Source organism: Lissotriton vulgaris, chromosome 7, assembly GCF_964263255.1.
Source record: "Lissotriton vulgaris chromosome 7, aLisVul1.2, whole genome shotgun sequence".
NCBI lineage: Eukaryota > Metazoa > Chordata > Amphibia > Caudata > Salamandridae > Lissotriton > Lissotriton vulgaris.
Window position 1 is genome coordinate 1,524,430,043 of NC_141695.1, and position 25,606 is coordinate 1,524,455,648.

Below are 25,606 nucleotides of genomic sequence, written 5' to 3' on the forward strand. Positions count from 1 at the left end.
AGAGTAACAGAATCCGATCCCAACCTCCCCCAGGCTAAGCAGTATTTCTCATGAGCGTCCCATGTAGCTCAGCCAGCGTGAATGGTGTGCCTTTTTTTACTAAAATCGCCACTCCCCTAGCATAGGACGAAAAGGAAGAGAAAATTCTATGTGCAGCCCACTTACAGGCGAATGTATTGTCGCGCCTTGGGTCAAAATGTGTTTCTTGCAGCATTGCTACGTGTATCTAGTGCCGGTCAAGATAGGAGAGGATTTGACGTCGCTTACGCGGGTCTCCCAGCCTCCTGATGTTCCATGTAAGGATATTCTATTTAGTGCTGTCAGTAGATGACATGATTCAGGCAGCCCACATCCCTATTATATGCCATTGGAGAAGAACATTCCTGTCTGAAAACCGCTGCCCTCCCCCAGCCAACCTCTGCAGGTCCATTGCAAGAGAGAAGATTCAGGGTGCAAGTGCTCATTGTGTACAGTCGCGAGAGGGGGGACTCAACAATGCCAGTTACAGCAAAGGACCCCCTGTCTGCGTTTCGATAGCCATGTGCAGTAACACCCCTATCACTCTCCGAACCGCTATGATACCCAATGTCAAACCCCGCATTCTAACAGATAGCCATTGTTCTGTATCGTTCCACCGAGCCCCCCAAAAAGCAACATCATAATTACCTGTGAAGTATAAACAATTAGACAGTGTGACATTCATGTGTACCTTCCACTCACTCCCCTCCACCCTCCTCATAGTACATACCAAGTCGCTCAACTCCAGATCCCTATCACTCCCCTCCCACTGAAGCAACCCAAACTTGCCAGAATCCCGACCCCACCCCCCACCCCACTTCCCAACAACAACATTTGGACCCAATACAGTACGGTCTACAATGGGGGTATACCCTGACGGGTGCCCAACTAGAGAGCTACGCAGTTCCCCCACTCTCCTCCAGCCCGCCCCGGTGGAACAACAGGCCCGACTAGGAGGGAGCAGAGCCTGGGAGCCAATAATGGACATGCAAATGAGGCAATTGGAAAGATCTCACCTCATGGTAGTCAATACAGGCTATGTAGAGCACCAGCCCATACAAGTCCAAAAGTAAGTCCACAGCTTGATCCCGGCGAAGCATTTATTCTATACGATCATCGTCTTCATCACGTTGTCATTGTTGCAGATCTTCCTGGGCATTACCTCCCCTATTCGATCGCTTCACCGATTTCAAGAACTCCTCCACTTGTTGCGGGTTTGTGAAAAATCTCTGCGTCCCTTGATTCGTCACCCTTAGCTTCGCAGGGTACAGGAGCGCATAGTCGATTTGCGCATTTCTTAATTTCCTTTTTACGTCCATGAACTTCCGCCTCTCTTCCTGTACGATGGGTGTAAAGTCTGGGTATATGGAGAAGGTGTTTCCGTCATAGGACAGCGTCCGCTTCTGCCGTGCCGCACTGAGAGCCACATCCCTGTCCCGATAGTTTAATAATCTTGCAATTATGGGACGCGGAGTGATACCGGGAGCAGGGCGCGGGCCGAGTGAAATGTGCGCTCTTTCTACGATGAACTGCGAAGAGAATGCTTTCTTTGGTGTCTGAATTCTGTGGGGGAGTACTTCCACTAGCTTGCAACTCCGTCTCCTGGTCTGGATTGTCCTGCGCCGACTTCGTTCCTTTTTTCGCCGCATCAAAAGTCAATTTGGGCTGTTTGGCATCAGGCATACCCATTATGCCGGTAACCGCGCGGGTCTTTGGGCGGGCACCGTAGATATTGTGAAGCAGGGAGTCCTCGCACTCTTCCACCTGACGACACCAGCTGTGAGATGTGTTCAATCTCCTTGCAGATGCCACCTCCATCACACTCTAAACACTAGGAAGCCGCTGCGGTCCAACCCGCGCCCAGACCACCACACTGTCGCTGGTATGCTAGTTCGATCTCTAGCGCCGCATCCTATCCCGCCTTCCATGCCTTTCCCACATGCGGCTTGGTCTGCCTCTGGTCCCCGGGTCCCCGTGATGACTCTCCCACTCTCAGTATCGTGGGGTGGTTGGGGCCCACCCGCACCAGTTGCAGGGGGGGGAGCACTCCCACTCGCAAATAACTTTCTGTCCCGCCACCACAGGCTCGGGACTCTGGCAAGGGGGTGGGGCGTGCACTCGACGTACCTTCCTTCCAGTGAAGCACCAAAGTTCTGCCACGCTGCTCTAAAGTCCACTCCCTGCGTGGCGGGCCGTATCTCCCTCAGGGTGCTACTCCACCTATGGCACATAGATGGGCCTGCATCATATGCTCTGCGGTTGGTGTGGGGAGGGGCACCGCTGCGGGATCACCCCCGACCCCAAAAGCGACTGAGTGGGAGCCCTCCACCCCAATGCCCCTTGGGGCGGCCCTAACAATCCTCCACTCCCAGGGCGCAGTCCGCAGCGTGCAGGGTGTTCCGCCGGTCTCCCTGTACCTTCCGTGCTGCCTCGAGCAGCGCCTCAGTGCGTCCGCCACCTCCGCGTGTTGGCCTGGATCATTCACTGCCAGTACGGCGTTATGCAAAGCTCCTCCGAGGGGTCATGTCGCCGCCACCAGCCTCCCATCACTCACCGGGCAAAGCGTGCGCGAGCGCTGCTCCCCAGTGATAAGCCTCCGCGCCAGGTGCGAGCCCAAGCTGCGCGGCCCAGTCTCCGCTTGTGACGTGGTTAATCGTGGTAGCCGGCCTGCAGAGCACTTCCGCTCCCGAGCCCGGTGTGGTCACTTCTGTTGCTGACCAATGCGGCGGCGGCCGACCTCCAATCCCTTCAGGCTTCTCACCGGATTGGCAGGGACATTATCTCTACCGACTACCGAGGTTGCAGTTTAATTCACAGTGCATTTGCACAGGATAAATGCTGGATAAAGCTCCCAGGGAGCAGGAGCCTCACAGGCGTGCGGCCATGCTGCTCTTGCGCTCTCTAGCGCCCCGTGCTCAGAGTTTTCTACCTTTGAGTGAATGCTTTTGTTGGTTTTCCCTACCAGGGTGCATCATGATTTATTGGGAAAATCTTCTCAGGGAACTCCAGTGGCAACAGCCATGCCCTAAATAGCGCAGGGGTACCACCATCGTCACCCTGCACCAGCCAGATCACCAGGTCAAGGGTTTTCAAAAGTGCAACCAGGTGAGGTTTCATCATTAGAAACACAGCAGTTCCCTCAACCCTAAATGACGAGAGGAAATTGTAAGTTAAGCTGGAGCTCTGTCAGTTTATGGCAGAGCTCCTACTTTGCCGAAGTGCGTACAAACCTCTTCTTCATCTGTATGTGAAGACTCTTATGTTCCACACTTACTTCGAGAGTATATTGAAATATAGGGTAAGAGTGGTAACCAGACAAAGTATTGAATTCAAAATATCAAATTACCAAAATATCGAAGTCAAAATATTGAATGGACAAAATATCGAATGGACAGAACATAGTGGTGAAAAATATCGAATTGAAGGTAAGTAATATAATATCGATTTAGTAATTTTTACCCCTACGCTATCCAACATTTTCCCTACTGTTGCACTCTCTGGAGTGGGAATAGTAATTTTTACCCCTACGCTATCCAACGCTTTCCCTACTGTTGCACTCACTAGAGTGGGAATAGTAATTTTTACCCCTATGCTATCCATCGTTTTCCCTACTGTTGCACTCACTGGAGTGGCAATAAATTAATTATGTATTAATTTTAAAGTTGTTTAAGTATTTTTAAGTATGTTTTAGTTAATTATATTTATTATTTCATTCATTTTAAATTACCTTTAAGACATTTAAAAAAAATCCTATATTTTGACTAACTATATTTTTTAAAACTATATTTTTGATTCGATATTTTTGTACTTACCTGTTTGTAGATAGGAATTCAATATTTTTGCATTCTATATTTTGGCATTGATATTTTGGTAAGTCTAATTTTTTGTATTCCATATTATGTCAGTGATCCGGAAAGAGTACATGCAAACCCCGCTGGTGTGCATGCTAACTAACAATATGAGCCACTACATGATAGTCAATAAGAGGTCCTCTTCTCTTTACAGATGGTGATTCATATGAGAATATGGATGGTCAGACTTTTACTGTTCATCTTAACCAAAGAAGCCCTCGGATAGAAGAAGGTAAAAGCTGCTGTTAGTTGAGAAAGGTTACAGTCACTGTTAGTACCACTAAGCACGACAGACTCATCCCTGACCCTCCATGACTTACATTATCAGCCCCTTGTTTTTCTTACACCTTTCTCTCACCCTTTCCTTCTCCTCTGACTCCTCAATTAGTCATATGCTTTCTTCTAACCCTTTTCTGACTTCTCCTGTCCAGTTTTATCACCCGTTTAAACCTGTCTTACACAGTTACAAACCTTTTTCACCCTTACATTCCTTCAATATGAACTGACATCTATTCCCATATCCATCACTGAAATCTATGGAACTGTCCAGTCCTTTCTGATTCCTCCACACCCTAAAACCTATGATCAGTCATCAACCACTCCTGCAGTACACTATACCCCTTCACTAAACTTGTCATCCTCACAGAATTCCCCTGGCCCCTACCAGCCTCTCCATAGCAGCATTTACCTTTCTGGAAATTAAATAACATTTCAGTTGCTCATAAACTCTTATGGTCAGTCACAGTCTTCCAGGCCACAGCCCTCTTTGGCCTTTATATAACTCCTCCTGCTCCTCCTTTACAGTTGCAGAACCTTGTGGGCCCTTTGGCTCATTTTTACTCTTTCATTTTTTCCATGACCTTTCTTGACTCTTTACTTACCCTTCCATCACTTCATAGATCCTTCCTGCCTCTCACGTACCCTTTGGGTCATCTCTAACATAGCAAGTCATTTCTTACATCGTCAGTCGCTGACCATTAGAAAGGCATCAGATCCTGTCACACTTCTAAACATTTAATTATCCTTAAAATCTTCCTTTGTGATTCAGTATTTGATGAGACATTTGCAGCCACTAATCATTATAACTATCTTCATTTGTGTCTCAGATACTAACCTCTGCCATTCCAACTTCCTAAACAGAAAATGATAATATGGACAAAGAGAGTCACCTTACTGTGCACTCTGAAGATCAGACGAGTGATGCCAATACAGCACTTGCAGCAAGTAAAACTGCAGCACCCAGGTAATGCTCTGTCTGTTATCAGTGGGGAATTAAAATATTCACATTCAGGATTAGGGCTTAGTAATGTCTAAAACCTCTTAGAGGCACATGCTTAATAAGCAGAATTGGTATTCAGTATTGTCTAGGTTTTGAATTTACTGTATATTGATGTTTCGGCAGCTAGTGGTTACAAAACTTCAATGAGGACTTGACACCACTGGTTCATGTTTGTGGGAATTATACAAGATTGAGGATTTGAATCTATGTGTTGCTATTTCTATGATTTTTTTTTGTCAACTCTGTTTGTTGGCATTTTTATTTGAACTTTACATTAGGTGCACCATAAACATCTAGACAGTTCTGCAATCGTGCCTGGCTGCCCTTGCTCCAGTATTGCGGCAGGTCAAGAGGGCGCTGCCACTTTCACACCTGTGCGGCCCGTCTAGTCCCGAGTGTGCGCCCTGCACGGCCAGCCGGAGAAGCGCGTTTCGCATTCTGAACAGGAGGCATAACCTCTGTACCTGGCGCCCTCGCCGGGAGCATCTAGGGGAACCTGCATCTATCCCATCGCTTCCGCATATTTCGGTGTCTCCGTTGCCGACCCCTTCGAACACTATTATAAAAGAAAGCCTGCGTAGAGCCTATTGTTGTCTTTTAACGCGCACTATCTATCCTTGACATCCCATAACTTGGAACCAGAACCGGAATTCCCTCACCACGTGGACTCCGTATTTCCTGAAGCCTACTAGGCTCGCCATGCTAAATGCTCCGGTGAATTTGATTACCTAGCGAGCAGGGGATTACAGCTCGTCCTGCCCTCCTCGTCATTTTCAAGAGAACCTCCCCCATCTGTGGCCCTCTCTCCTTCCACCTCACCTCCGCCCTGATGAAGGTGTAGCCCGTGCCGGGCTATACACCGAAACGCGCTTCTGCGTTTGTTCCACCCCTGGAACCTACATAACCATCTGGGACTCTATTTCATCTGTCCCATATCCATCGTATACATCTGTGGCTATTGTGTGAAGTGTTGTATGAAGTGTGAATGACTGTGTATGTGTGTTGGTGGTATGTATCGTGGGAATATGGGCTATGAATAGGAATTAATCTTCTTATCTAATTTTTTATTATTGTATATTTATAATTGTCCTCTTTGAATATGTTTGTCTATACTACTGAAATACAAAAGGAAAATGAGAAAAAAATGAACTTTAATAATCTATAATAAATAGTTTTGATAATATATATGTGTTGATTTATCTGTGAGATATCCCTTTAGGGTTCAGAGTGGTATGTATGTAATCCTTTGGACCTCTTGTAGGGCAACCTTTAAAATTACACGGCAGGATCTCTTCCTTGTCTTGATACCGGCATGCAGTCAGAGCCTGATCCCCCTGGCATGCCCTTAACGTACATGAGCCATCGCACCCCAGTTCCGCACCAAGAGACAAGTCTTACATTTTTAACCCAAGTGCAATCAAAACCTTTGCAGGAGAACTAAAACAGCAAAAGACGGCATTGTCATCATGTTACAGTACAACGCACCCTCCGTGCCCCGTTCCGAGGCCCGCCTCCCCCTCCCTGCCTGTACATTGTTTGTCTCCTTTTCTCGGTCTAGCCAACTCCCCTCACCCCTTAATCAAATGCATACATCTCCATTTCCATTACACCCTCGCCTCCATCTCATGGTGTGCACCAGCCTGCGCATTGGTAGTGTCGGTCTGATTCCCCCTCCGCCCCCTCAGCCGCGGCACCCCCTGCCGCCTGCAGGGCGCCGAGCATGCCCCCCCCAGCACTCCGCCATGGGCTCCCTTCGGAACCCCACCGTTTCCTCCCTCCTGATGGCTGTCCACTCCGCTCTGGCCCATGATAGGAAGGACAGCGTCCATGCCCTCATGCTGGGTGGGTCGCTTGCTTTCCACCTCTTAGTAAGGAGCCGCACCGCTGTTACCATCCCCAGATCCAGGAATCGGGACGATGCCTTGTCCTTGGGTGGCCTCTTGAAATGATGCAATAGAAATTCAGGCAAGTTACAGGGGATTGTGCGGCCAGTGCATTGCGTGAGCAGGACACTAATGTCTCTCCAGTATGTACCGAGGGCCGGGCAGTGCCACAGAGTGTGAAGGAAATCCGCACCCAGCTCACCACACTTAGGGCAGGACGCGTCCACCCTGTGAAAGTATTTATTTATTAAGTCGGGGTGAGATAGGCCCTGTGTATATTTGGATCTGACGGAAGCGCACATTTCTGGGGATGCGCACCGAGCTTTTTAGAATTTTCTCCCATTCTTTATCTGCCAGTGCTCGTCCTATATCTCGCTCCCACTTTCCGCGGAGAGGAGTCAGATCTAGCTCCGTGTGTATCCGTAAGGATGCGGCAAACCATTTAATTAGATGCCTGCCCCTGCCCATGACGTGCAGGTACTGCATCGTTAGGTGTTGCGCTGGCTCCTCCGCTATGTCACCCCATCCGGCCGCCATTTGGGCCGTAAGAGATCTGTGTAACAGGAACCCTCCTGGGGGAAGGTCGGCCTCTGCGGTTAGCGTCTAAAAGGGGATTAGAGCCCCATCCTGGTATAGGTCACCAAGTGGCTGGACATCCGCCTCTACCACGGCTCCAACATGCGGCGCGTGAGGACACCCTCACCTCCAGGCGAGCCTTCCAAAGGCACCACTGGCGCATATGGGAGCACCTTCCGCGTGAGGTACAGAGCCCTGCGGAAACATTTGTACGCCACCCCTAGCAGTAGCGGAGTGGGGCGTGCCCTGCCCGCTAACGGGTGAAACAACGCAATGATCCTCTCCAATGTGTAGGGCGGCTCGCTTGTGGCAGTGTCCTCTATCCCCTTATCTGCTAACCATTGGGCAATCCACTGAAGCTGTGCTGCCAGGTAGTAGTGCTCAAAACAGGGGGCGGCGAGTCCGCTTTTGTCTGTCGGGAGGAACAGTTTTCCGAGGGCCAGGCGGTGTTGAGATGCGCTCCAGATAAAGTCTCGTAGGATCCTGTTAAGGTTGGAAAAAAAGGACGCAGGCACGAACAAGGGCAGATTCGCAAAATAGTAGAGAAGGCGAGGGAGCATCACCATTTTGGCCAGGGCCACTCTGCCTGCGGGTGTCAGGGGGAGCGTGGACCAGAAGCCCAACTGGGCTTTGAGCGCTGTCACCGCTCTGCCCAGATTCCCATCCATCAGGTCCGCCGGTCGGCGGTAGGTCTGGATCCCCAGGTATTTAAACGTGTCCGCCAGCCACTGAACTCGCGTGCCATTTAGGCCGTACTCTGGATCAGCGACTCCACTGTTAAAGGCATAGAGACATGACTTTCCTGCATTGACTCAGAGCCCGAGAGTCCAGCAAAGCGACTCAGCAATGGAGCCAGTTGCTCCGGCATGTGGCTCACATCTCTGACAAAGACCAACAGGTCATCGGCGTACAGAGATACTTGGTGCACGCCATCCCCAAGTGGGATGCCATCTGTCAGGTATTGTCGCATGGCCGCCGCTAAGGGTTCCATGGCTAACGCAAAAAGCAGAGGTGACAAGGGGCATCCCTGCCGAGTGCCCCTGCCCACCGCCACTTCCTCCGAGATATACGGCCCCAGCCTGATGCGGTTCACCGGGTTCCTGTACAGAAGTCCCACCATGCGCAGGAAGTTTCCTTCCAATTTGTACGCCTCCAATACCGTCCGCAGGTAGCCCCACTCCAGGCAGTCAAAGGCCTTCTCCAGGTCTAGCACCAGGCACCCCGCCCTGGGCCATACCGCCGCTGCTTCCTTCGCTACTCGAAAATATCTCCTGACATTCAGAGATGTGGACCTCGAAGGTACGAAACCATTTTGGTCTGGGTGGACTAAATGTGGAACCAGCGGCGCCAGGCATTCAGCAAGTATTTTGGCCAAAATCTTATAGTCTGTATTAAGCATTTCCAGTGGACGATAGGAGCTCAGGGACGTGGAGTCTCTGTCTGGCTTAGGCAGGGACACCAGAAACGCTTCTTGTAGTGAGGGCGGAAGATGGCCCTCATCAATGGATGCCCTGTACATCTGCAGGAGCCGAGGCGCTAGGATGTCCCTATTCGCTTTATAGTATTCAGCCGCCAGGCTGTCCGGCCCGGTGTTTTCCCCGTCTCCAGCGTGTGGATCGCTTCACCCACCTTCTCTAGCGTGAGCGGGGCGCCCAGCTCTGCCCTCTGGGCTTCTAGGACACAAGGTAACTCGACCACCTCCAGGAATTCACCCACCGCAGATTCCCGACCAGTGCCTCGAGCTCTATATAGGTCCCGATAATGATCGGTAAGCGCCCGGTGGATCTCGCGCTGCGTGTTCACCACCGTCCCATCCCTCAAGCGGAGGGCACAGATCGGGACGCTGCGCTCCGTGGTCCGTATCAACCAGGCCAGCAATCGGCCAGCCCTGTCCGCCTGCGCGTGCATCTTGGCAGTATGTGCTGCATAGTTATGGCATCGCAGTCGTTCGAGTAGGACCGCATGCTCACCTCGGAGCTCCGCAAGCCTGAGCGCATGTCTGCCAGTGCCTTCTCCCTCGCTCTCATACTGCAGAAGCTCGGATTCTATGCGGGTCAGGGACACCGACACCTGTGTGCGAATGTTCCATGTGGCCCCTATACAGTGCCCCCGGACAGTCGCTTTATGGGCGTCCCACTCCACCATAGGGTCACTCGCTGAACCCTCATTTTCCTCAAAGTAGGATAGGATGGCCGTGCCCAGTGAAGAACTAAATTCGGCATCCTCCAACGCAGCCGGCTGCAGTCGCCATGTGGGTACCTGGGATCTATCCACCGCCCAGCTGAGCTGGAACCATAGTGGATTGTGATCCGAGTGCGTCCTACCCAAGTACTCTGACTTAGATAAGAGTGGGAGAAGGGACTGGGAGCCCACGATTTAGTCCAGGCGGACATGAAGGTCGTGCACCGCCGAGTAGTACGAGTAGATTTTGTCCGTAGGGTGCTGCGCGTGCCAAAGGTCGAGTATGCCCCAGTGTGCTAACCAGTCCCTGTGAGCCTGCGCTGCCGAGGTTGCTGCCACTGCACGAAGGGGCAGGAATGAGCGGTCTAACTGAGTGTCCAGCACCATGTTGTAATCCTCACCCAGCAGCCAGGGGAGGCCCTCGTATCGCTGAAGTATGTGGTTTAGTGATGTTAGGAAGGCAGGCTGTTCTGTGTTGGGGGCATAAATAGATCCCAACAGTACTTCCTGCCATTGAGTCTCCCCTGCACAAAGGACTACCTCCCCTCTGGGTCTACCTGTGTGTCTGTGCATGTAAAGGGAACACCTGCCCTTACCCATATCAAGGTGCTGCACGCGTGCGCTGAAAAGGTCGTACCATGAAGTTGCCCCCTCCATCGCCTGCGGAGCCTCTCTAACTCCACTCGGGACATGTGCGTCTCCTGAAGTAATGCAATCCCCACCTGGTGTTGCTGCATGTACGCGAAGACCGAGTATCGGCGCGCCAGGGTGTGCATGCCGTGGATGTTCCAGGTCATGATGTTAGTACACGCCATGTGCTGTGCTGTAGTGTAACCACCCTGGGAGTCATGGGGCGCGTCTTGCTAGGCCAGGGGGCAGGCTCTCGGACGGGGATTCCTAAGTGCCGCTTCTGAAATTTGTGAACCAATACTAACATTGTAACTTTATGGGCGTACTCCCAACGGGGAATGCGTCCTGACTAGATAACGCGACGACCGCTTAACGTGTCTTGACCGCAATCTACGTGCGTGAGGGAAAACGCGCAGTCAGTGATGTCAGTAGTCCGCTCCCTCATCTAGGGCACTAAGCGCTACTGAGATGTGGTTGGTGAATCACGGAAAAGGTGGTTGGGCCCAGCCGGTGCCGGTCTCTAGCGCAGGCCACCCCTTACTGTGCCTTTGAACCCCAATGGTGGGGTTCTGAGGCCAGCAGCTAAGCACACCAGCATGTCACAGCAGTCATATAAAGGATACAAGGGACCGAACACTGTGTGTGTGCGACACAACTTGCTAACCCAGGTCCGCCATCAGTCACATTATGAAGTCCGCTGTCTGAGGTGGCACCGCAGGCAGCATGGCATCTTCCAACAGTACAGTGAGTGGTGAGGACGAGCCGATAGTTCCAGTCTCACTCTGTGGCCTGCGGTCTGGGCCTCCGTGACCATTCACCGCTCCCAACGTGGCAACCACCTCCAGCGCCTCCTGCCATTCCTGCTGCATCTTCTCCGGGCTGGGCGCCGTCCACCCCGGGCCTGGCCCACGTCGGGCCCCTCTCTTTCTCCTCTTCCTCCTGGAGCGTTGCTCTTGCCATTCGCCGTCTTCCAGGCCCGTCGGCCGCGTACCGTCCACTGTCCAGTCTCCTCTAGCCAGTCCCAGACTTCCGACGGAGTTTTTAAGAAGTGGGTACCTTCCTTAGAGACCACTCGCAGGCGAGAGGGGAACAGTAGGGAGTAAGGCAGCTCCAGGTCCCGCAACTGCTTCCTCACTGCCAAATACGAGCCGCGCTGCCTTTGCACTGCTGTTGTATAGTCCGCGAATAGCATCACGTGACTGTTGCCCACCTAAAGGTTGCTCATCTTCATGTTCCTCTGAGCACTGCATCCCGGTCCCTGTAGTTGAGGAGCTTGAAGAGAAACGGACGGGGTCGGGCTCCCAGCTTCGGAGCTTGCGCTGGGACTCTGTGCGCCCTTTCCACCACGAACTGAGGAGACAGAGCTCCAGCCGGCAAAATCGACTGCAGCCAGGCCTCCGTGTTTCTTTCAGGGTTTGTCCCCTCCTCCCCCTCCGGCAGGCCCACCACTCGGACATTGTTGTGCCGAGTTCGCCCTTCCGCGTCCTCCGCGCGTTCCTCTAGCGCATGGACTCTATCAATCAGGTCCTGCAGGGCTGAGGCATGGCTGTGCACCACAGGTTGTATTTCCTGGACCTCTTGACGCTGTTCCTTGACTGACTCCGACAGTTTACGATGGTCCGCATGCAGCAACGCGAAGTCAGATGTGACTTTATCGATCCGCCCTTCCAGGGATGACTTCGTTTGCTCCAAGGCCGTCCCGATTTGTTCCACCGCCGCTAGAACTGTGTCCAACTTGGCCGCTAGGGTAGCCGTGGGTTCCATGGCCATCCGGCTCTGCTCCTGCGAGAGGTCAGGGACACCCACCCCCTGCTTCTTCGTCTGTGCTTTGTCTCGAAGTCTGCCCATTACAAGTTGCTGCACTGTGGGAATCAGCACGGCTGGCTGCGGCCCCAGTGGCGACGTCCGGAGGCAAAGAAGGACACCCGTTCCTATCGGCCAATCTACTGGTACTTGCTCCGGTTATGGTGACACCAGTCAGAGTGGGATGTCCAGGCGCCCGAGGACAGCGCACCTCCCAGCCTTGCTTCCAGGCGTCTGTATGAGCCCCCGTCCTGACTGAGCTGACCAGTGCAGGCGGCAACCGTCTTCCAATTGTTCCCTGGCCAGTTCGGCCTCTAGCTGCAACTGCAGGTGGAGCAGGCTCGTTCAACCAGTTGGGCCGGGGGAGACAGTCAGCAATCGTCCCTCTAGCGTTTCTCTATCCGCTGTTTTCCTAGTGGCGGCTGTGGGGAGAGCAGTCTTGCTCCGGCAGGCCTCACCGCGCGCTGACAAAGCGCAGAAGAGTTGCAGTAGTCCTCCTCCAGTGGATAGCCACGCTGTGACGGTTAGGAACTGATCAACGCATAGGCTGGCTCCCGGCCTGCTGCTCGCACTTCCTGGCAGACGGGTGCGGGTGCAATCAACAATGTCCTCCCAGATGCGCCCCAACTCCCGCCGCACTTATGGGTCCTTCACCTCTCAGTCCCGCAATGTTGACACAGTCCCGGTGCCCCGCAGCGCCGGCAACAGATGGAGTGACTGTCACGGACTTGGGACAGGGGACTGTCCTCCCGCGGGCACCTGGGGTGGCTCCTGTATCAAAATGGCGCCCTTTCAACGTTGCCAGCGGCCAGACCCAGTCCCCACGCCTCGTTCCTCCTTTTCCTCTGCTAGGCCTTGGCCCTCGGCTCTTACATCAGCACAGCCAGCAGATGCCCATCATGCTGTACCCCAGTCGCCCACCAGCTTTTGGTCCTCTTCGTGCCGCTCACTCATAAGGCTGTAGGGGAATCAGGCATGCGCCCCCAAGCAGTACCGCGTGCAGGCCAAAAAGGGACTATCTGCAGTGGAACTCCGCCGTCTGTCACCTCCGCTCAGGTCCTTAGGGGCCGCTTGCCACACCAGTTAAGTCCGGCCCATCAATGGGCGCCCCTCCGCAGTTTGATGCGTGTCTGTGGGCAGCAACGCTCTCCTAAGTGCACCTCTGCTCCAGTAGCACAGGGAGGGGGTGTTGGTCTCCTCTTCACTCGGTCCCGCGCCACTGGGGCGAACTCAGTAGCTTTCGACATCGGCAGCAGGGGAACAGCCTATGCGATCCAGCAGGGGAGGGGGGGCGGGGGCCTCCGACAGTGCTGGCGGGCAAAATGGCGTCCAAATCAAAATGGCGACTGAGGGACGTAAGCCACAGTTTGCCTCTCCCTCGGCACCTTGCAGCTCCGATCTCCTCAGCCCTGGTGCACCCCCACGCCCTGGGCTCAATGCTCCTTCTCTTTGCCCTTCGGCTCCGATCTCAGCTTTTATGCCCCCACAGCTGCTGGAAAGTCAGGTCGCGCCGCCTCTTGCCTCAGTGTCCAGACGGCCGGCAGTAGACTTCAGCAGCATCCCCCCCATGGCCGCTCACCTCTCCCGCTGGCCACTGAGCCTCCGCAGTGTTCCACAGTCTGCCGAGTCCACCGCCTCTCGCAGTCCGAGTTGGAGCCCTCAGCGTACACCATCCCAGGCCAGGTGTGCTGCAGTCCGCCTCCTCGCTCACTTGCGTCCGTCACCAGCGATCAGTGTCCGCCGCTGGCGAATCCTCACCTCCGCCTCTCTCTTCTCTGTGCGCGGCCCCCCTGCGGGCTCTCACAGCGGGGCTTCCTCACTCCTCCGTGGCGCTGGCAGCCGCGGTCCGCCTTCCTCCGCTTCCGGCGCCTCGGGCTCCGTCACTGCGGGGGCTCGCCTCCCGGCCCTCTGCACAGCCTCCCCCGGTACCTCCGGTCACCCGGCCACTCGCACCAGGGCCGCCGCTGCGTACCGTCAGTCCACGCGGGGGCCCATAGCTATGATCAAGGCCGGCTTTCTCCGCCACTACCACAGCGGGGGCCTCCCAGCCTGACCAGGCCCTGGCGGGTTTCGCGCCTCTCGCTGTCCCCCTCGCCTCCGCAGCCCAGCGGTCAATTCGCCTCCGCTCCAGCCCCGTTGACCACCGCCTCACACACCGGCGGACTCCTTAGGCAATGCCGCACCTGCTCCGCCCGATACTGACGAGCGAAAACCACTTTCTCAGGGGAATTTCAGGATAAATCAGGGCCCTGTAGACGGAGCTCTAAAGAGTTGCGCCGCCATGTTGCCTCTTGCTATTTCTATGATGAAGGTTGAGCTTTAATGTCAGTCTAGTACAAAGGGCCATGGAAACACCAGAGTCATTAAACACTGAGGGGCTGATTATAATGGCAGTCGCACCGCACACCAACAGTTTGTCGGTGTCAGTCTGAACGCTGACAGTCTTTCGGCCTGACCACTGCAGTTTAATGATGCTGGTTGGAACCACAGTGAGCAGAGTCCAGTCTATCGCCTTTAACAGGATCTCAGATCCTCACGGTCCAGAATGGCGGTGATGCCCAGCCAGACACCACCATTGGAATTTGGTTACCCTTTCCCACCGGCCTGTTCATGGCGGGTACACCACCATGTACAGGCTGTTGAAAAAGGATAGTGGGGCTCCAAACAGGACCCGTCCCATGTGGGTCTCTGCAAAGTTGCCTTGGGGGCACAAGTATTGCCCCCACTTACCTCCATGCACCGTATTCCATTCACCACATGGTGCATGGCAAACAATCCATGGACATGTAGGAAGTGCTCCTTTTCATGGCGGTTTGTGCTGCGTCTCTTTTCCTGGGCTGCAGCACAAACCGCACTGAAAAGGAGCACTTTGCGACCGCCAGCCATGTGGTCGCATCCTAATGTTGCATCCTAATGCAGCGGTAGGACCACCAACTGCTTGCCGGGTGGTCTCCTCACCCCAGAAATAGTAGACTGCTAGAGTAGTCACCCCCTGAGTTTTAAAATTTAGGGTCCATTTTAGATTCACATCTGAGCTTCATTGATCACCCAAGGTGTGCTACATATGGAAGGAAAGTTGTGGACTTTTCTTTGAAAGTTCCAGTGATGCCTCAGCCCAGAGGTCTCTCGAACCTCTATGATCTCACAGCATCCAGTGACCCTGAGTCTCGATGTCCTTCATCCTTACGTATGTTAAATTTGCTTATGACACTGATTTCTGCTATACATTTCAGTGCTGCACTCTGGAACGTTGTTTTGGAGCTCTGAATATGCACACTACAAGCTACCTGATTCCATGCTGCTTAAAGAGCCTTCCTGCTATGACTGAAGCGAAGCATGCTGGAGTGTCCCTGCTTTATGTGCTTGTAGGTTACCAACTAGCATGAGGACGAGGTTGATGTGTTTTTTTTTCTTGTTCACTACATAATTGGGGAGAACATACCTGGGAATAGTTAGATTGAAGCATAAGTCCACGCAACCATATACTTAATTGGCTGAAGGTCAGTTGAACCTTCCTTCAATTGGGTGGCATTTTCGTAATGGGCATTATTTGGACTGTCTGTGACTCTTGTCCCTGTAGAATTGTCCTGCTCACCCCATCCATCTAGTCCTTCCCCCAGACAACTGTGGTTTGATTCTCATATGGAGATCTGTGTCTCTAGAGAGTGATTATGTACTGCATTCCCTGCTTGGCAAGCGTCTACTAGCTATGTTCTATGGGTAAGTTGACATCTCTTGCTTTGCTGGCCGCCAGAAGCAGTAACTGTAATTGGCAGGGTCTCAAGACTTTCTAAGTCTGACATTCTGGTGTAATTGATTACGGTAATTCATTATTTTTTTAAGACTGGCCTTTTGTTTGAAAATTAATCTGTTCACTTGTGATGTTGACCTCGACTGAAGATGGGAACAAAGACACAACCACATGTAGTTTTTTTAACAATCACTGTGATTTCAGTCTAGGGGCATGCAGGGCTGTTGTTTTTGTGAATTTGCTTGTAATCAAGAACTATCCTAGAGCTGTTGATACTGAACAGAAGTCTTCCACTTGAAAAGTGGAAATAGTGATGTAAGTGAAAATCCTGCACTCGGTTAACAAGGGGTCTGGAAATCAAAGAATCCTAGTTTCTGTTACTGTACAAGTGCAAAAACGTCATTTTGGCTGAAATGTACCACTGCCCTCATTAGGCACCAAGGTTTTGTCAGCATTGCGTATAACTGGAGGACACTTTACAAGATGGCTGACTGATTTAGGCACAGATCATACAGGCGGACCCATTCAGCCTCCTGGCAATTCTGTAGACTAGACGTAGCCTGGGACTTCCTTTAATAATGACTTCTCTCATAATGTTAGTACAGTTTCAGTTAACCTTTATTCAACCATGATTAGGTTATACAAGTGTACACATTACAAAAACAACAAAAAAGAAAGAAAAGTGCAAATCATATATTACAAAATCAGTAATAACATAATGTTAAAAAAGATTGACTCAAGAGAAAAAAATACATAATTCATAATTATCAGGAGCCACAACTGTATACAAAACCCAAATACTTCCTCACTCTTCAAGCATTACAATTGAAGCATATAACACAATGACAAATACATTCGGAAGGAAATATAAAACGTGACTACAACCACTAGTTACCAATATATATGGTTGAAACTGAAAAGGATGAATTAAAAATCCTGAAAAGAATAAGAAAGATTTTGTTTCATTTTGTGAATAAACTTTATTGACAATGTTCAGCTGAGGTATTCAGCAACACACGGCAGTGCCCTGGGAGCCACCATCGTATGGTTTACGATAGTGCTATCTACACATTTATGCGTAACTCCCGAGCAAGGAGCAAATCCCAAGGAGCACGTCATACACAGAAGATTTGAGAAAAAAACATCGTAGTGCACAGTATATAACCACGTTTTTGAAATACATTTGGACGACAGACACTGTAACAGCTTAAAATTCAGAGACACTGAGCTACAAATAAAAGTTCTCATCCATGCTCTGCCTGTCCGCAGTCCAGGACCCACAGCCTCTTGTTGTTCTCCTCGAGGCCATTATGCTCGAACCCGAAATACAGCTCTGCCAGTGACAGGCCGAGGTGCAGCGAGCCCACGGAGGGGCTGCACTCATGGCAGCCCAGCAGAACTACTCCTGACTTGCCGTGTGATCTCCTGCGCTTTCTGCGCGCAGAGATGTATTCGCCACGGGAGGTACTGCGAGGGAAACCAGCACTTCCATCAGCTAACAAGGCAAAATCTAATAAAAAGAACAACAGGTGGGACTGTATGTGGAATCCACACGGCGGCCTGGAAAATGGCAAGAGATTGATTGACGCGGAGCGACGTGGGTCTGTTGGGTCCGGCAGGCGTCCGGTGACTGGACAGCTGCTCCAGTGGGGAGGCATCAGCACCAGCCCCTGTGCCTCAGTCCTCGTGAGGCAAGGGTTCATAGTGGTGACACTTGGGGGCCGTTCAGAGCCCTCATTGGAGAGAATCGTCTGAGCCCAACGGGACCCTGCAGCAGCTGTTGGGAACTTTGAAAAAAGGTTGGGCCGGCATTGGACACGCCAAAGGTATGGCGGTCGTGCCGGCCCCTGACGACCCTAGAGGCGGGCCTGTCGCGTGCAGTAGTGACGCAACTGGCGAGCCTCAATCGCGATTGTTCGTGGGTCCCGAGCGGGACCTGGAAGTGATTAGAATCACTTCCGGGTCACGCGTGTGGACAACGCCAGGCCGGTTAGAAGCGGCCTGGCTGTAGAGGTTCAATAAAAGGCTGGGGAGCAGAGGAATCATCCTCTTTGTGCCCCCAGCCTGCCAGACCAGCCTTGCTAGGAGGCTGTAATTCTATTTCCTTTTCTTTTTTCCGGGCTGCCTCGTGGTCTTTGGAAGGTCTTTTTGTGATGCCGGTATTATTCTGTCAGACGGGACGGCCTCGCGGCAAGCTGCTTTTTATTTTCCAGGTCGGAAAAGCGGTTTGGACGAGGAAAAGGAATTAGCAGGCAAGCAGTGGAGGTAACGGGGAGCGCTCGACAGGCGGATCATCCAGGTGGCGTGCGTCGCAGTGGGTTCAGCGGTTCCGGTTATCGGAAGTTAGAACAGCACTTCTGTAAGGTACCCAGGGTCCCGCCCAGGGATCGCTCACCATGCTGCGGGCTTCAGCGAGGTTCCGCTGTGTGTCCTGGTACAGCAGAGGCACGAATAACGTTTCTGTACGCACATCCGCTGTGTTTTGTTGCGGCAACGGGGGTAAACTGAGCGCTCTCACTGAGGGTACCGCTGCATCAATAGCGCGCTTTATTAGATGTGGTAGAGTGCGTGAAAAGTAAACGCGTAAATCAGGTCTGACTCAGTCAGGGGGTTTCTGTTTGCACTGTGTAAGCGCGTGTAAGCGCGAGGGGCACTGTGAGGCTCGAACACTTTTCGGCTGCATCTATTAGAATCGCGCGACTGAAAGTTATCACGCTGTGTGTGTATACATAGTATACAGTGTATTTTAAGAGTGGGCAGCGAAAGTAGTGCTGGGGGGGGGCTGCAAATTGTACACAGTTCATCAGTTTGTAAATACTTGTGCATTAACCCAGTGCCAGCAGCACAGCACGGCACTCGGCCTGAAGTGATATTGAGCATTAATATCAATGAGTCACACCGGAATAGTACTGCTTAGGGAGTTTAGGTATTTGTGGGCACCGGGCAGTTTGGGAGTCACACCTGGGTTGGGTGTAAACCATTGGGGGGGACTTCCCTTGATCTGTTGTTGTCCTCTGTTACAGTGAACAAGCTTCAAGAGCCCCAACAATCGGGACAAGATCTTAAAAGGTTCATTTTTCGTTGGAGCAGCACACAGGAGGTACCCAAGGGGGCAGGGACAGACCTGTATTCCAGCGCTTTTGGGAGCCACGCGGGCTAGAGAAAACTCGCCTGACCCACTGGATTAGCTGGTGTGGCGTAGCTCTGGTTGCGTGGGTGCTTACGGGTGGTCGTGTACCTCCAGAATTGTAAGGTAAGGGCCTGGACAGTGGCCTTGTCATAAAATTGACAGCAATGAGTTAGCATTTAGCTGAAGCCATCCTGCATTTAGAAGTTATCTTATCCGCTTTGTAAAAGCCATTTTGTATTTCTGGCAGCAATTTTGTTTGCCATTTGCTCGCCATGTGCTCTGTCCTACCTTTCTGTTAACTGCTCTTGTAATCTGCCTAAAGACAAACTATACTTAGCATCTTCCACCTTCGCACATGCCCAGAAGGGCCTAGCTAGTAGAATGCACCTGCTTCTCTAGTATAACTGTCAGGCTATTTTTGCTGCTTTTTGGAGAAGTAACTCTCCTCCCACTTTGTTGAGCAAGTAGATCTTGTATGTTCAACTTAGTCATTTTGCATGCTTACATGAGCCAGGACTGCCCCTTGCATTTATGCTTACTATGTAACCCTAAGCATATATAAAGCCCCAGTTTTCTGTACTCCTTAGACTTCCTCATTCAGATACTAAGGCTTCTGTGTGACGTAGTCTCACTCATTTGAGTTTAATAAAGATGCTCTTTTATATTTCAGCTTCTGTGCCAATTTCTTCTTTGTTGGTTTAAAAGGACCAAGTATCAGTGGGACCCCTAGGAACCTTTTTTTGATTTCTTCAGACCAGGCCTGAAAGTACTGAGGGGTGTGTTAGGTTGGGCTACTACCCAAGTGACCGTGCTTAAGTGGGTGGCATTGTGTATGCTGTATTTGGTTGGGTAGCTGGCACATTTAGAATAACCCCTGCAGTTCAGTAAAAGCAATGGCCAGTAAGGGGAAGCGTGGCGAGAAGCGTTCTCACATGGAGTATATGATGGAGACAATGATGCGCAAGATGGTGACTATGGATAGGAGATGGAAGAAGGTCTATCAATTAGGACAGAGCCTTGCTGATCTCAGGGAAAGGGTGGAAGGTCAAGTCGATGTGGTAGATAGGCCTCGGCGAACCATAGTGTCCCCCAAGCCTAGGGGAGAATTATCCACCCTCCCCAAGTGGGCTAGGCCCAAAAAAGGGGTCGCTAAGGTAAAGAATATACCAGAGGCACCTGTGCCAGTCCTCCAGCCCATGGGAGAGGGGGAGGTGCCGGGTCCATCAGGGTTGGTCCAGATGGGGGGTTTTCCTCTGGGTGCCCCGGTCCCAGTTGTTCCGACATGGTGGGTTCCTCAGGGAGGTTTTCCGTCAGGTGCCCAGGCCCCGGCTGTCCCTCGGGGGGTGGTCCCGGCAGCAAGCGGCAAACTAGTTCCAGGGAGTCCGGCGGGTCTGGACCCAAAGCATGCCCCGGCAGTCACCGCCCCGGTTTCACAAGAGTTAGTAGCACAGATAGCTGCAGTCCTTCCATGGTTGGGGAAGGCTGGGATGTTGTCACCGTCAATTGAGGCTAAGAGCGTAGGGGGATCCTCTGTCAGAAGCAAGAAGGATGGTAGCGCAGTTTGTTGCAACACCTGGGGGCCCGTCAGGAGAGGGGCTGTGTACACCTTCCCTTTCCAATCCAACTGGTGGGGTATCCTCAGTTGAATCCAACAAAGGAATGCCAGTGAACAGCCTGACGAAGGAGAAGTTGATGGAGCCAGCTGGAGCAGCTTCTGTAGGTAAGCAGCTAACATTGCCACTGTTTGGTGTTGGTGAATCCCGCACTGGGAGGGAACATTTAGCAAGACACGTCACACAAGAGGTGAAAGAAAGGATATGGGCAGAAAGTTATGTTAGCATGTTCTCATTGCTTCTTGACGAAATGGAAAGGTATGAAGCAAAGAAAAAGAAGGACTGGATGCTCCCTGGAGAAAGGGCAAGTGAATTATTGAAATTCAGGATTGAGGAGAATTTGAATAACTGGATTAGAGGTTTCTCAGTATTCATGGCAGTGATGGCTGAACGTTTTCCCAACATACAGGCAGAGATGGCATGTTACCAGAGTCGGATTACTATGGCTCATGACAAGTATGGGGGCATTGGATGGAAGGAGTATGATAAAGACTTCAGGAAGGCTAAGGCATCTAACCCATCCCTTTCCTGGGACCGTGTTGACACAATCTTGTGGTTAGATCAGTTTGGGGTGGCAGTACAGGCCAATTACAGGGGCCAGGCATTCCAATCCTTTCAGCCTTTTCGGCCACCCCAAACTACAGGCCCTGCCACTAGTCCGGGTAGCGGGGGAGGATGGTAAGGGACATGTTGGGACTTTAACAGGCAGACATGCACCAGGACTCTAGGCACATGGAAGTTCAAGCATGCATGCTTTATCTGTGCCAACCCATTGCACCCAGAGTCCAAATGTCTCAAGAATGCAAGAGATAAGGGAAGGAGGAAACAGGAGTGAGGGGAGGACACAGCATATGGCACACTCACCCATTAATGTAACTGCCATGACCCCTTGCCTGAACAGGTACCCTTATCATTCCACTGCTAGGACATTGTGAGATGGTTTCATGTATGGGTTTAGGATCCCTGCACCTGTCTACGTGGGGGCACCTGAATGCAAAAATCAACTTTCTGTTAGGACCAATCCAGGCATGGCAGCCACAAAGATTGAAAAGGAACTACGCTTGGGCAGAATAGTTGGGCCATTTGACTGCATCCCTGTACACAATTTTGTCTGCTCCCCATTGGGGGTGGTTCCCAAAAAAGAGGATGGTGAGTTCAGGTTGATTCATAATCTGTTGGCACCTAAGAGCAACTCATTGAATGACACTATCAGTGATGAGTTTTGTAGGGTGAAATATGCTTTCTTTGACCAGGCAGTGGAGATGCTTAGGGGCCTGGGCCCTGGTGCCCTGCTGATGAAATCTGATATTGAGTCTGCTTTTCATTTGTTGCCAGTTCACCCATCGGATTTTCACCTTCTGGGTTTTAGGTTTCAGGGCAAATTCTATATGGATATGTGCATCCCCATGGGTTGTTCGGTCTCCTGCGCTTACTTTGAGAAATTCAGGTAATTTTTGGGATGGGTTTTTAGACAGGCGACAGGGAATCAATTTGTCATGCACTATCTGGACGATTTTCTTATCCTGGAGTCAGCGGGCTCCCGGGAGTGTGCGTGGGCACTGTAGGAATTTTGCACACTCATTCAGGCTTTCGGGGTTCCCCTGGCACCAGGAAAGACAGTAGGACCAACAACTACGATAGAATTCCTAGGCATTGAGTTAGATTCAGTCCAAGGGTGTTTCCGGTTACCGGCAGACAAGATTAAGAAATTCAGTACAGCATTGCAGGAATGCCTGGCAAAAGATAAGGTGACCTTGCATCAGATACAACAGACGGTAGGGCAATGGAATTTTGCTCTGAGAGTCATTCCGATGGCACAACCATTTTCCCGCTCCATCTCCCAGGCCATGGCCGGGCTAAAAAAAAAAACACCACCACACCAGGCTGTTGGCTGAGGTTAGGCAGGACATGTGGATTTGGATGGCATTCCTGCAGGATTTCAACGGCAGTGCAGTTTGGCCTGGTTCACCCACTACTTCTGCGAAGTTAGGTTTATGGACTGACTCTGCAGGTAGTGTGGGATTCGGTGACATACTCGTAAATGAATGGGTGGGTCAGCATTTGCCAGCTTGGTGGGTGGAGATTGGGGTGACACCTAACATTGGATTCTTGGAACTGTTTCCCATCTGAGTGGCATTAACAGTTTGGCTAGAACGTCTGCGTAATCAATCAGTGGTGTTCTGGTCGGATAACATGACTGAGGTCGAACGCATCAACCAACAGGCAGCACAGTGTAAAATGATTCTCCGCCTGGTGAAAGAGTGTTGTTATGTATAAAATTGAACATGCAATTTAAAGCTAAACATGTGCCAGGGGTATTGGATTATGCTAGTCACGCACTCTCTCGCTTCAAGATGCAGGTTTTCAGGGCACACCTCCCCGCTGCAAAAGCGACTCCAACATCCTTCCCAGAAGTTCTTTGGCAGATAGGTGTCCCCAACTGCCGAACCTGGTGGCAGCTAGCCTAGCTCCCAGGACCAGGAAAGCTTATGAAGGGGCGTTTTGGGCATATTGTACATTCTTGGGAAGGGAGTGGGCAGAGAAGTGGCATGATACAGGGGCACTGCTGCGTTACTTTGGGTGCCTTAACCGAAGAGGGGCACACAACGGCAGCAGCCAGGTGGCATGCGGCAGCAATCTCTTTATTTGCGCAAACTAGAGACAGGGGAGATACCACCAACAGCTTCACAGTTAGGAAAGCCTTAAAAGGGTGGCAGCGCATCCAGGGGTCAGCACCAGAAACAAGACGTCCAATAGGGGTTGAGTTGCTAACATCTTTACTAGGGGCTCTTGATATTATTTGCAGCACCACAGGGGGAGCTCTGCTTTTCAGAGCTGCCTTTTCATTAGCTTGTTATGGTGGATTTAGGATAGGGGAATTGGTGGCCCAAAATAAACAGGATGTGCAAGGGGGTCTGCAGTTGGAACATGCAAAGATACTAGGCGACGCCTTATTGATATCCATTAGGAAATCTAAAACTGACCAAGAGGCCCGTGGTGAGGGGTTAGTACTGCATCGGGCACATGGTAACCCTTGCTGCCCCGTAACACAGTTAGAGGCATTCTTACAGCAAAGACCTAGTACAAGGGGGAGACTTTGTTAATCCATGCTGACGGTACCCCGTTCACAAGGTTTCAGTTTAATAGGGTCATGGATATGGCTACAGAAGGAAGGTTTGGATCCTAGTTGCTTTGGAACCCATTCTTTCAGAATAGGGGCTGCCACTGAGGCGACAGCAAGAGGTTTTCATAGCAGCAATGTCAAAAGGATTAGGAGGTGGTCCTCCAATTGTTATAAACACTACGTGCGGCTGCACATGTCGTGAGTAGGACATTTGCCTGGTGCTGATGCATGTTCCTTCTCTGCTTACACTTACAGTTTCTCAAGCCTGTCACGCAGGGGGGAAACTGGCAGCGGCACCTCAGCAGTTACTATCAACACAAGAACGTGCACATCCACAGAAATAAGGACCACATGTCGTTTGGATGATTGGCCATTCATATGTGAGACGTTTGAATGCATTTTTCTTTTCAGGGAATTACAAGCCCAGAGCTGAACAGGCTGGTTTTAGGGTGTCATTTCATGGAAAAGGGGGTCTCCGCTATAGTCAGTTCAGGGGTTTTGTAATGGACCTGTTGAGCAAGGGGGGCTCTACCTAGTATCATTATCTTGCACCTGGGAGGGAATGATCTGGTAAATCTGGGTAGAAGGTTGCTGGTGGAAGCCATAATCACGGAGGTGGGTTGGTTAGCTATGACATGCCAAGGGTCCACAATAGTATGGTCTGAGATGGTACTCAGATTTCAATGGAGGGGGGAGTCTGTGAGGGTACTGAATCACTCAGTAAGGAGGATCAATAATAAGATAGAGGGTTGTTTAGGTCTCCTCACTTACAGACGATCGCCCACTGGTGTATCCGGGGGAGCCGGTCTTCTTAAAAGACGGTATCCACTTGTCAAAAGTAGGTAATGAAATACTTCTAGAGAATCTGCTGGCATGGTTAGGGGGCTTCAGAAGCAGGATATGACCTTCTAGCTAGCAAGTTGGGGGGCCAGATAGTCGGTCAACTATGCTGGCCTGTGGCGGTAAGGTCATGATTGGTGAGCAGTACATTTAAGGTCCTTAGAGGGCGGCGCCATTCTTTTTTTTTTTTTTTTTTAAACCTTTATTTGACATTTATCAGTGGCATTCAACATAGAGGCATGAAAGTCAATGCAATAATAATACAATTCAGTACTGTTCATGGTACATACAATGTAAATAGCTCTTCCACTCAAGGGCTGGCACAGTGCATACATCACGTATATCATTTTAGACTGAGGGGCCTCACCCCACAGGGGCCCCCCCTCTGCCCAGTTAAGGGCGGGAGCATCGAGAACAGTGGTACATTCCATTACATAAAGGCATCTTGGCAGATAGCGTGTGCTTTCACCCCGGCACCCATAGTCGTGCATGTGCAGGCACCCATTAGCAACCATCCAACCCCATCCTGGACAAAACTGTGCGGCTCGTGCAGCAGGTGCGGGCAACTTCGTCCCATAAGGGGATGGCAGTCAGTGGGAGAATAACCAGGGTAGGGCGCATCCCAAAGCAGGGACCTACACTCTTTATTACAGCAGCCGTCTATATCGACCGGCATCCATAGGGCGAATGCGCCCACCCACTTCCATTGGCCCACGTGCTAAAGCCGCAGGAGGTGAGGAGAGACCAACCATGTGAGCAATGCAATGCGTATCGTGTTACCTCCGGATTTCCCAGTGTCACCCCCACAGTATTCGCTCCATCCCTCCCCGGGCTGGGCAGGTCGTGCACATTCCTACGTGTGAAAAGTAGTGCGGTGCGTGTGGTGTAGGGCTGTAACACCCGCTCATGGGCCCGGCTCAGACCCGT

General features: G+C 51.5%; 1 protein-coding gene across 2 annotated transcripts in view; it reads left to right on the forward strand.

Moving 5' to 3' along the window:
* LOC147705924 (B-lymphocyte antigen CD19-like) overlaps positions 1 to 25,606 on the forward strand; it is a 911,795-nt gene that overhangs the window by 803,735 nt on the left and 82,454 nt on the right. For both annotated transcript variants that reach the window (XM_086928997.1, XM_086928998.1), the window contains exons 15-16: positions 4,024 to 4,101; positions 5,010 to 5,112. In XM_086928997.1, coding sequence (XP_086785123.1) covers positions 4,024 to 4,101; positions 5,010 to 5,112 — 181 coding nt within the window. The remainder of the gene's footprint in view (positions 1 to 4,023; positions 4,102 to 5,009; positions 5,113 to 25,606) is intronic.